At 35.6% G+C, this 12,833-nt stretch overlaps 1 protein-coding gene across 2 annotated transcripts; it reads right to left on the bottom strand.

Moving 5' to 3' along the window:
- Positions 1-1,211: 1,211 nt before the first annotated feature.
- LOC132187114 (protein CHUP1, chloroplastic-like) lies at positions 1,212-5,112 on the bottom strand. 2 transcript variants are annotated; one of them, XM_059601295.1, is made up of 5 exons: positions 4,883-5,112; positions 4,125-4,360; positions 3,911-3,999; positions 2,391-3,173; positions 1,212-2,296 (listed from the first exon to the last, which is right to left on the bottom strand). In XM_059601295.1, exons 2-5 carry the CDS (start codon positions 4,273-4,275, stop codon positions 1,409-1,411), a joined length of 1,911 nt encoding a protein of 636 aa, XP_059457278.1. In that variant the 5' UTR covers positions 4,276-4,360; positions 4,883-5,112; the 3' UTR covers positions 1,212-1,408. The 2 variants fall into 2 exon arrangements, with proteins under 2 accessions (XP_059457278.1, XP_059457277.1); XM_059601294.1 differs by having other exon boundaries at positions 4,887-5,112.
- Positions 5,113-12,833: the final 7,721 nt, after the last annotated feature.

Below are 12,833 nucleotides of genomic sequence, written 5' to 3'. Positions count from 1 at the left end.
AAAACCATAATCATGCATATTGTTGTCTTGGGTGTCGAACGTTTGGCATAGACGGTGGAACATTCGATAACTGCAATAGTACATGAAAAATCCAAAACTACCTCTCAGACCCATTTCTCAACTTAACCAAAACTCCTAATACTCTTAGAAATGTCTATCAAACATGCATCAATAATGTATAATAACACAAAAAGTACAAGCAAGTTTATCTCTTTTTGAAACCATGGCTAACATGCATGATTTACCCAAAACAATCCAATATATCATACTAATATGTTTTTAAAACCCACATGATGCATCGATCATAGTAAATAACAAGGCTAGTAGATTAAAATCATATTAACATAACGTTAAGATGAGATTGAGGTTTAGGGGTTGCCTTTTTAAGGACGAAGTCTCACCAAGAACCACATTTCTCTCTCTAGCTAGGACCTCTCTCTCCCTCTCTCCTCTAGGGTTCTTGATCTGAAGGAACAATGAAACTAGGGTTTTTGGGTGTAAGAATGGCTTTATATATATGGCCTCTAACTAAGTCACTCAAAGGCTGAGGTGGAAAATTTTAGAAGTGTTCTCAAACAGGTTCAAACGTTCAAGTGGGATATTTGAAAGTTCAGAACTAAGGTCTCGATCGTTCAAGTGTGTACGTCGAACGTTTGAAAACTCATATTTGTGTTTTTAAGGAAAATACAAAGGTTTCAAAGGTTTTAGGGAAATTCAATTTTATTTTATTGGAACCAGTTTTATGTGACCTGCAATAAGGATTTCGGTTTATAAATCGTGACTGTTATTTAAATTGAATATATTTATTTTCAGGATATTACACGTAAAGACCTGGGATCGATTCTGAGGGGCTCTGATCGATCCTACTGGGACTGGGACCAATAATCCTACCAATGCAAGAATCAATTCTGGTTCTTTCCAACACCACTTTTCTTGGTTTCGAGAAATGGGTTTGTATTTAATAACCTCTAACAAACACGAGAGAAAAATTTTAACAAAGCCAAAAAGGGACTCTCTTCACAGACACCTTGTTGGTTGCATTTACTCACAAAGCCGTGGACTCACAATTCACCTATAAAATTGTTTGATTTTACAATCATAACCGCTTAGGACACAAGATATAAGCCAAAAGATTAACCATTTAGCTACAATCTTTAGAAAACTTTGTTTTGAGTCATCAGATTGAATGTGCAACTGAGAGAGACTTTCAGTGTTTAAACATGCATTTAATAAAATAAAATAAAAAAATCTAACATACATACAAGGTACAATAAGCTTCTGACTGGTTTCTAACCAAAAGAAATTGTCACATGGCATCAAATAGTAAATTTCTTCACCATATGTTTGATTGCATGTGTATTAAAGGTTGATGAAGTGTGAAAGTGCTGCAGCTAGTGATGGCAATTTGTCAAAAGAAACTAACAGATGCCGATCGTTTACGAAACTTCGGCGATCCACCATGAGAGTCCTTTAAAACTTCTGCATATTTCACCAGCTCAGATTTCTCAGTGGCATCCAAGTCTCCATCAAGTAGGCTTTTAGGGGTGATAGCCCAATCAGCACTTCCCCTACTCAAAACAAACCTCTTGTATCCATAAGAGGATCCCAAATCACTATATTTCTGGACACTATCTATATCCTTGATACTTTCATCCCTTAGACTCCTGAATCGGTGGAGATCCAGAGAAGGTCTGGATGAATCCTGAGGAGTAACAAGTCTGCTGCCATGCCTTTCAGTTCCAGCATCAGTTCCTCTTGAAATATTTGAACTGCACCTTGGAGAGTCTCCACATTCCAAAGATCCAGACTTCTCCATTGATAAAACATGATTATCATGACTGTCTTTCCCACGAATAATTCTCCCAAGTTTGCTGAAAAGTTTAGTCTTGATCGAACTGTTGGTTCTGGTTGCAGGCGAATTATCTGCAGAAGTATCATCAAGCTCTCCAGAGTCTGTAAGAATGGAAGCATGGGAGTATGACCATTGGTCATAATCAAAGTCCATAATGTGGATCCCTTTTTCTCCCACCCCTTCAGTATTTGCATACTCAAGAATTAACTGCTTTGCTTTCTCTTCAGATTTCGGGCTTAATGTTTTGCTTAGGTCCCTTGCCACTGTTTTACCATCACGAGGCTGATAATTTCGAAGCTCATATCGTAAGCAAGCATTTATCCACTTCAAATAGACCAATTCTTCAGCTTCAGAACATCGATATGCTTGAAGTCGCTCGATTTCCTCTTCCAGGTCTTTGTTTTTATGTCTTAGATTCTCCCCCTCCACCCTAAATGCTTCTGCCTGCATCACAACACAAGTGAAATGTGTTCAAGAATAATGATATCGAAAAAGAACAAACAAAAAAAAAAAAGATTTACTATGAATGGATTAAGACCTCTGGATCTTCCAAAACAGAATTTGCAAGGATTTGTGTAGATTCCAACCTCCGACTCAATTCAGTATTTTCAACCTGCAATCTCATATTAGACTTTCTCAACTCTTCAGCCTCAACCTCCATATCCTTTAGTCTTTGCAGCTTTAATTGGATTTTCGGATCACTTGGATCAGCCTTGTATTCCTGGTCTTGCAACTTTGCAACTCTTCCCTGAAGGGCTAAGATATGTTCCCTGTTCTGTTCAGCTTCAGAACAAAGTTTCTTCTTGAGCATTTTAATTTTTGCTCTTGCAGCCTCAAGCTCAGCCACCACATTCACATGATCAGCCACTTGTGCCGCTAGCCTCTGGTTATCTGCCCGTAACGACTCAATCTTGAGAGTGAAAAGCTTAGCCTCCATATTGTTTAACTTCAATCGATTTTGGATCTCCATGACAGCAGTTTCTTGCTCTTTAAGGCCATAATACTCGAGCAATTGAACCTCAAGATTCTTCTCCCTCTCCCGAAGCACTCTGACCGTGTTTCTCAGGTGCTTGATCTCTTGATCATATTGATCCTTTTCAGCATTCCTAAAGGCTTTTGGAGTTTCCATATTTGACCTGAGTCTGGGTGTTTCATCATCTTTCTTGGGAGAGAAGCCAGCATTTGCAGCAGCAGAGTTAAACTCCTTCACAAGATCTTCAAACTCTGGCAAGAGGAACCCATCTTTATCTCCACTGATTTTACTGCTGGGAGAGTGTTTAACCCTGCAATCAATACTTGCCTTTGGCATGCGTTTCTCTTCCTGATAAAGAAAGATCTTATAAATTTAACCTCCACGAAATAGAATCCAGCATAAAGACAATCAGATATCTGTTCTGTTCTCCGGAAACTAATACCATTTAGGACCATGTTCCCCTCATTCGCAGTCATTTCAACAGCCATAATTGGCAGCTATCTTTTTGAAAATTAAGCACTGGATATTACAGTAAACACAAACCTAGCAAGGTATAATACCTATCATTGCAGGGAATCAAATGAACAGAGATAAAAATAAACAAAAATTACATTGTCAACGAAAAACCAAGTTCTTTTACTTTTCTCAAAAGGAAAGCGAGCAGATTATACTTTCCAACAATTTCTATAATTATTTTCATATATAAGTTAACCGTGCCGGATAGATACTCCATAGTCCATACCATACTACATCAACAGTATAATGTTCTTTGCCAACAGTGGAATGGAAAGAGACAGGAAATAGATTTACAATTTCACATCTTTCAGTTTGCAGGATTATTTTACAAAACATATTTGAGACAATCATTCTGTTAGTTCACATATGAAAAAAAAACACTTTGCTTTATCAACAACCAATCATCGACACCAATCAAAAGACATCACAAAAATAAAGGAAAAGAAAAAACAACACTCAATAACCTCTATGTAATCATCCCCCCCACCCCCCAAAGAATTGAATTGATTAATGATAGGATTAACAAATTTACAGTTTTTGGATGGGATTTATGGTCCAAGTATACTTACATATTTTTCTTCGGCAACAGAAACAGGATCGCTGGAAGTGGATGTTGTCTTGATGGAATGTAGGTCCAGAGTAACTTCACTGCCATTATCTAGTAATATGCATAATATTATTAAAACATGGACTGAAAATTGCAACCACTGAACCAGATATATATATTACAATAAGAAGAACAGATTTAAGGGGGGGGAAAAGAAACAAAAAGAAAAAACAAACCCGAAGAGCGTGGTGAGGGAGGAGGTGAGGAGAGCTTGATCCTTCTGGCTCTGACGCGAGAATAGAGAAATCCAGCAAAAGAAATAGCTAAAGCCACCCCAAATTTCAGTAAGAGAGGGTTTATATCCTTCTTCTCTCTAATCATCATCATTCAAAAAACATCTATTTGTAGTTAAAACTCATGAAGTCAGAGAGAGAGAGAGAGATCGTAGGTCCTCTTCTTCATCATCCTCCATCTACATGCCCAAAATAAAATAATTTGACTTGGGTCAGATTAATCTACATACCCAAAACCAAGAAAATCCGGATGACCCATATAATATCAAACCATAGATGAACAAGAAAAATCAAATTTTGGGAAAACCATTACCAGTTTATGTTGAATTACTGGCCCATAAACAGAAATATTCAGATATTCAGGCTACCAATAATATATTAGACCAAAATGATCACAAAAAATAAGAAAAAATGAACAAACCCAATTTCAATTTACGATATTTCTAGACAAACAAAGATTACTTGGTCCCAGAAATGAGTAAACTTATCTCACCCAGTTCAGATTAAAGCAAAAAAAAAACAAAAAATCCATTTAAGAACTAAAAAGTGAGCAAGACCGTTTTCAGTTTGTGCTGATTCTAGACAGAGAGAAGACTTGCTGTAAATCAGATTAAAGCAAAAAACAAAAAAAAATCCATTTAAGACCTAAAAAGTAAGCAAGACCGTTTTCAGTTTGTGCTGATTCTAGACAGAGAGAGGACCTACTATAAAGCGACCGCTCTCAAACGCATTCAGTCCGCGCGGATGAACAGAACAGTAACGTTTTGATGTTGTCTTTGGTTTCTGTTCCTATAATGTTCTTTTTTGTCTGTCTCATAGGCTGATCAAATAGTCAATTGCGTTCTGAAGACAAATCTTAAATAAGAAATAAAAAAGTCGTTGTATATTAACAAACAATGGCCACTGCCTTTTGTCTCATGTCATGTTGAACGTGATGTGTTAAAAGTAGTTTGGCTGAATCAAAATGTTTGAGAGAGAGAGAGAGAGAGTAGATTCTTATTCCAAGCTGGGAACCAAAGGAAGAGCAAAGATGTTATTATATAGGCAAATGAGAAGGTTATTCCAAGCTAGTTTTGTTTGTAGATTAATGGCTGGCCTATTGAGACGCTTCTTTTATTTTCTTTTCTTTTTTTGGTCTGCTTGCAGAATACTGTGGGATAAGAGGATAGGGTCAATCCGTTCGTCGCCCAGTTAGTTAACTAACTCCTTTGATGTTTGTTTCTTTCTTGTTTTCTTTTAGAAATGCTAGAAACTAATTTTTTTTTTATCTTATAATTATCTTACAAAATATTGACCTAATCATTTCAATAATTAGTCATTGTTAAAAATAAATAAAATTTCACTAGTCGATTGACGAGTAATTTTAGGAGGCATATTTGTGTCCTACGTACTAAGAATAATATAGCTATTAAAATCATCATTGGGCTTTCGATTGATCATTATTGAGTTTTGATCCAAGAGTAATTTTAATAGCTACATCATTCTTAGTAGGACACAAGTAGACCATTTAGAATTACTCTCAATTGAAATTATCATATCAGCACTATGAATAAGAGACAACACAAGAGTGAAATAGGGGCTCAACTAAGCCCCAACTTTTGTACATGTGCTTTGATTTTTATCTCTTTTTTAAAATTTTAATTTTGAACCTGACACAACTCTTATGTAGCTTTATGAAACGTAAGTAAAAGTTGAGGCTTAGATGAAGACAACATTTTCTTCTCTTTTTTTTTTTTTTGACATATCCACACAAGAGGGAGAAGGATTCGAACTAGTGACATCCGCTTTATGAGGCGTAGTCCCCAGCCGATTGAGTTACCCCTTAATGACTAGATGAAGCTCAGTCGAGTCCCTATCATATCTTAGTTTCAATTAAATATTGGATTTTTATTTTTTTAATAATGACTAAGCATTGAGACTCCTAGGTCAGTATTGTGAGATAATTTCAATAGTTGATTAAAATTTTAAAAGTTACCTCATTTTAGGAGGAACATAATAGTAACTTCCAGTATTACTCATAAGATAAAAATATAGTATATAAAATTACACAAAACTTGAAATTAAATCTGAAAATATATTGAAATTTTTTTTTACGGCAGCTAGACCTATTCTAAGTTATCATATATCTTAGAGAAATATATTGGTCCTGCCTAACCTTTTCTGTATTGATTTTTTTTTTTTTTTTTTTTTTTTGGGTCACAATTAGCAATTACTATTTACAAATGGCATGTGAGGTCCTGCATGCCTATGGCCACTTATTTTATAAAGACCCCAAATGTCTTCCATATTAAATTTGTAAAAAATAAATAAATAAATAAATGTATAAATCGCACTTGAATTTCAGAACGAGCGCTAAGTTGCATAAGAAGAGACAATATATATTATGGGCTGATTATAAAACTTCAGTATTTTATAATTCAATCAATTAATTAAACTAAACAATTTGGAAAGTTTTTAGTCCCCGGAAGAGCCTTAATTTTGAATATTCCTATATTGTATACTCATGTACTCTAAGAAACGCGTATGGATAATATTAATGGCACGATGGAAACGTTTAGTGAACGCCTGTGGGACTTCTTACAACATTTCACACGTCTTTTGCTTTTATATATTCCAACCACCTGTCTTTCTTGAGCTTAGAAATTCAGCAATTAATTAGGAAGTGACGGTCGTGTTTATTGAAAGGCTGGTGATGACCAAAGATAATAGGCAACGTGCTTCGGGAATATTGAAAGAATAAGGAGACAGCCAAACTCCAATTCATCGTTTAATTAAAGTATTGTTTTTTTTTTTGTGAAACGATTGAATGATGGATGGTGGACACATGCATATCGTGTGGGATGTTAAATTTGAAAATATTAATGATAGTATAATAGTATTGTTTAATTAAAGGGGTTTGATGATTGATATTTTTTTAGTAAAATTCTAGGGGAAAATTTACTTTACCCCTTAAAGTTTCAAGGGTTTTTCAATTCGAATCCTCAATGTTTAAAAATTGGCAATATACTCCTCTAATATTTCAAAAATTTTCAATTCAGGCCCTCCGTTACTAATTTTCGTCTAATTTGACGGAAATCATCCTACGTGCGTCTCACGTGGAATTTTAATGCCTTCTATTCCAATTTTGCCTTCATTAAAACCTATGAAATTATATAATTACCCTCATTAAAATCTATGAAAATTGAGGGTAATTACACAATTTTATAAGTTTTAATGAGGGCAAAATTAAAATAGAGGGCATCAAAATCCCAAGCAAAACGCACGTGGGATGATTTTCGCCCAATTAGACTAAAATTAATAACGGAGAGTCTGAATTAAAAATTTTTAAAATATTAGGGGGATAAAGTAAATTTAACCCAAAATTTTAACATAAGAAAAAAAAACTAGGCCACACTCCCCCTCTCTTTCTTTCTCTTCCCCACTCTTCATTCCTCATTTGCTTAGATCCACCGTCCAGACTCTTTACCAGTCTGTCACATTCTGCGCATCGCCATCCCACCAGATCTAATAGGGTCTCTAGATCTATTTTCTTCATAATCAAATCTGGCATTCTCCATCAGTTTGGTCCATCCACGCTACCGCTCACCGTGCTCGCTGGCCACCCCTTCTTGCAGCTGCTAGCCTTCATGCATCATTCTGTTGGCCACACGTCAGTGTGTCAGCGACGTTGTTACTGGGAGTGGGGTGTTTTTTACTGTTTTTGGATTATGTATTTTTGTTTTTGCTTCTAAATAAGACAAGTATGTTGTTGCTATGGTTGCAGCATGTCTTGGATTTGTTGTTTTCTTAAGTTTTGCTTAAGAATAACGGAATGGTTTTCAGTATGTCTTTTGTTTTATTCTGATTCTTTTATGGAAATAAACTATTGACTGATGACGGAGGAGTTATCGAGTTTATGGAAGAATTGTCATTGATAAAAGAGACAGCGACCAGAGATGTAATTCATCGGTTTATGCTGGAAATCTATATACAGATTGTGAAGATCACATTTCTAAGATGTTTTTTTGTAATAGCCCTAGAGACTATTGGGTATGTCATAGAGAGTGTTGGGGCTCTATAGTTTTCCACTTGTATCTTTGGTATTATATGATAGAGCATTTTGCTCCAAATTGATTTTATATCAATGAAGATAACTTGTTTATTAAAAAAATAATAATAATAACATATTGGTCGATTTTGTTTCAAATTTATTGATATTCAATTATTCTATAAATATTATATTTCTTAATAAATATCTAATATTTTAATTATATCAATATATTATTATCAATAGCTAAATTTGATATATCACTCAATATATTATTATTATTATTATTTTCTTATTAGATAGATTTTCAATAAATCAATTTTGTTAGTTGAAGTAGCTGGCATTTAATGGTTAGTACTTTAGATCTTCTAACCTGTTAGGAAAATGCTAGGTTTTTTCTTCTTCTTCTTTTTTGGTATTTTTTTAATCTGAGGTGAATATATTTTTTTTTAAATCAAGGTAAACTTTTTTAATAAAATAAAATAAAATAATATTGGAATGGAACTAAAAAAACTTGAAAATAATATTAAAAGAACACCTAACCTTTGGTCCATTGATCAAGCCAGCCGCGGATGGCGGCAGAACAATAAATATGACAATATCATGGTACCAACTTTCATACAACATGGCATCGCTAAAGGGCCACGGTTGTCAAGCGGACCAAATGGATGGTATAGAGCCAAACGCGATGAAGGGCTTGCCTTCATGAAATCTGAACGGACAGAAATTCCAGAATTGCATCATAGGAACTAAATTTCAGTAACAAGAACATTCCGTTTAATGCAATTAAAGATTTGCTTCCCTGACTACTACTTGTTAGAAAGCAGAATATCAGACGTGGCTGTTGTTAATCTCAACCATGGTGACATGTCATCAAGGACTCTTCAAGGAAAATGACATACAATAAATACAGTAGAGGGAAATTTGGCCTAGAAGATAGTTTTACATGGAAGATGTTTATAGTATTGTCACGTCTATTTTTGCAAGTATAAAGTATCTAATATTAACCAACAATGGATAATAGTAGCAGCCGAAACTCATGCCATAGCAGATTTAGAGTATGTTTTAGTAGAACAGAATTCTTGAAGAATAAGAAGAGTCAAAAAAAAAAAAAAACTACACAAAAGTCATAAGAGTTACATTAATAGTGAGGAGTTACGTGAGATATGAATTATTTGAAGGGGAAGAGTTTGTAATGTACAGTGGAGAATTGTTAAGATTTATATTCTTAATAAGTGTACGGTAAGGTGTAAGAACTCATGAGTTGCATGTGGTTTATTATAAATAGAAGACAATTTATCCCCTTGAAAAATGAGAGTCAATACCCAAAACCTTGTGTTCATAGAAATCTAATATGTTTGACATTGTGATTTCGTAGATAAAAAGTGTGATTTTATCAAATTGCATAAAATAGATCCTTTGTCATTGCGTTTTAAAAAATTGCGGTTTGAAAACGTATAAAAATATGCGTTTTCATATTGTAGGCAAGGGGTGTTTTTTTGGAAATACAAAATTTTAAAGGCTCATGTTCGGTTTTGCCAAACACTTAATTAAGTTTTTAAAACGCAGTTTAAAATTGCTATTTTTAAAATCAAAAATCCAAATGAACCCTTAATTACATTCTCTCTCACTTTCTCGTAAAAAAATTGAAATTATATATGAACCATTTTAAAAGACTACATCATTAAACTTGTGTGAGTGTCATGTGTAAGAGCTTTGGAGAAGAGAGGAGTTGTTCTCAGTGGTTTTTGCTTTCCATAAGGTAACTTTCTTAACTTAACTCATTATTTTATATTGTTGTTATGATGTTTAAGTATTTTTCATAACTTAACTTGTAGGTTTTAAACTTGTAGTTGTATGTTGGTGTTAATACTAGTTTAATGATGGTTTAGTGTGTTAATAATGTTGGATGTAATTCTTTCTCCAAGGGTGCGCTTGTGCCCTTTGCGGAATGACATTGTTTCGGGGTCTACTCCAGCGGTGCCCCTTGCGAGATGACGTCGTTCCTAGTGGGGCTAAAGCACACCCCTCTCTAAAGTGAAATGACATTGTTCACAATTAGTGGAACGACGTCGTTCGGCAAGGGGTTAAGGCGTGCCTCTAGAGCACACGCCAAAACAACGTCGTTCCAATTAATTGGAACGTCATCGTTTCCTGGGGTGCCAAAAATGCGATTTGCACCCTACCTACTGGTCAAAAAGACGTAGTTTTGGCCAGTGAGGTCTTCTTCTTCTTTGGAACTCTCTGGACAATTAAAAATTACATATTTTTTGCCCAAAAAAATTGATTCTTCAACCCTAGAACTTTCCCATTCCTCTAAAAATCTCGAAATTGTACATTTGAGTGGGAATGATTCACCAACACCTTCAAAACCCGGAGGAGGAGTAATTTCTCTCTTATTGGGGATAAAATTTACTGAAGAAGATATCTCTAATGGAGAAGAAAAGAAATTTCTCTAGTATTTTTCTTTCAACATATAGGTCTATTCAATATTTCAGCGCTTCTAGTGTATTGCAACCCACCCACAGTGATTGTAAAAGGTTTTTTCTTCTGGATTTGAAATTAATTGATGGAGATTAAAGAAGGCTACAAAAGAGGCGAAACCTAAAACTTGTATGTTGATGGTTTGCAAGATTTTTTGCAGAACGATCCTTGATTCCTCTGAATTTTATTTGTTTTCTTCCATAACCTAGTGCTCTGATACAACTGTATAAATATAAATACAATAAACTATGATCTTTGGAAGTCTCCCATTAGGGCGAAAATCTTATGGATGACAAAGAAAAAGAAGTCAGAGAATCTTGTGAGAGAACTTAACGTATGTAGGTTTATGACTCTCATTCTATTTATAGAGTGTAATATAACTCTTGGTGAATAGTTATATTATTTCACTTTTCAGTAACCTCCATGGAAGTTATTGCCTTCCATGGGAATAATTTGAGTGTATTACCATTTAAGACTTATTTTAGCTTAGGTTTAAAACTAATGATATGTATTTTCTTAAATTTTGAAGTTGTGGAGCCTCACGAGGACTTTGAGAAAGTGTCGTACAACCCGAGTGAGTAAAAAACTCACACGGGTACTTGTTAGTTTCTTCTCCGCATATAATGATTATTTTATTTATCAAACTTGCATTTTTAAAACTCTCATTAAATATATTTGGGATTATTGTAAACTCTACTTTGTAAAAATGTATATTGATTAAACATGATGAAAGAAATGATGAGATTTGTAAAAGCATATATGTAAAAAACGAAATGAATAAAATTGTATCGTATGACATGGTACATGGGCTTACTAAAATTATAATCGTTAGCCCTATAGTCAAAATATGTTTATTGTGTTATGTTTGGCCTTTGATCAATTGGTTATTTTGTGACATGACATGTCGTGTGGTGGCTAGTAGGGGTGGGCAAAAACCCGACCACCCCGCAAACCCGCCCAGCACCGCCCCGATCCGCCCCACCCCAAGTGGTATTTATGTATATTTTTGTGGGTTCTGGTAGGATCTCTCCAACCCGTGCGGGGCGGGGCGGGGCGGGTTGCGGGTATAGAGATTTATTTCATGCGGGTACCTGCCCCGCCCCGATCCGCCCCGCCCAAGTATAAAACTATTAAAACTAAAAAAACCCTAACCTAATTTCCTAACTATCTCTTTTAGTTTCAGCCGCCTCTCTCCCTCCCTTCCTTTCTCAGTCTCTCATCTCTTGCTCTCTCTCCATCTCTCTCGCTCTCTCTCCCTCTCCGTCGCTCTTGCTTGCTCGTCTGCGCCGCCGCTCCACCTCAAATCACTGGCTGTTGCGCCGCTCCCACCTCCACTCCACAGACCACGATCCACGATCCACGATCCACGATCCAGGTTTCTCTCTCTCTCTCTAGACCTCTTTCATGAATGGGAACCAAGAGATCTTTTATCATTAAGATCTAATCATTCTTTGGTTTTCTATTCCGTTGTTTATAGGTTTGATGTTGGGTTGGGTTGTGTTTGTTTGTTTCTTGGTATTCTGATGTAGGGTTTGTTTGAAAATGGTGGACAAGAAACCTGCAGAAGAGACGAAAATGGAGGAGAAGAACCCAACCCGCACAACCCGCATCGACCCGCACAACATGAACCTGCGCGGTTTTGTTAATTTTGCTCGGGTGATGGGTTGAAAAATTCGAAACCCGCAGGGTGCGGGGCGGGTGGGAAAAAAGCCCATACCCGCCCCGCGCCCGACCCGTGCCCACCCCTAATGGCTAGTATAGGCGGGCGTCATTAGCAGCGTGGACCACCCAATGTCGAACTCAGTTGTCCTACTAGTAAATGGATGGTATGCATATGATATCTAAGGCACCAGTATTGTATTACAGGTCTCGATAGAACCAACTCTATCAAGAAGGAGTTAGGGCTTGGGTAGACCATGTGGAGTTGAACTATGACATGATTATCTTATTACAACATATATTATATCTGTACTACATTCATTTTAATATTTTCAAATGTTGAATTGTGACCTCATATTATTGTATGTGATTTATAAATAATTGAGTTCACCATGTAATAACCTATAGTCATGTGAATTTATACTTATTTAAGTCGTAAATTTACACTTGTATCATTTTCGAGAACATGTGGTGTTTATAGA

This window comes from Corylus avellana, chromosome ca7, assembly GCF_901000735.1.
Source record: "Corylus avellana chromosome ca7, CavTom2PMs-1.0".
Lineage (NCBI taxonomy): Eukaryota > Viridiplantae > Streptophyta > Magnoliopsida > Fagales > Betulaceae > Corylus > Corylus avellana.
This window is presented reverse-complemented; position numbering and strand designations above follow the sequence as displayed.

What these genes read in the sequence shown, in the direction of transcription:
- LOC132187114 (XM_059601295.1), bottom strand. Translation starts at nt 4,275, where the DNA reads ATGATGATGATTAGAGAGAAGAAGGATATAAACCCTCTCTTACTGAAA. An exon ending in TCCCTCACCACGCTCTTCGG is followed by an intron (nt 4,000 to 4,124) that starts GTTTGTTTTTTC and finishes GCATATTACTAG; the next exon opens with ATAATGGCAGTGAAGTTACT. An exon ending in CTGTTTTGGAAGATCCAGAG is followed by an intron (nt 2,297 to 2,390) that starts GTCTTAATCCAT and finishes GTTGTGATGCAG; the next exon opens with GCAGAAGCATTTAGGGTGGA.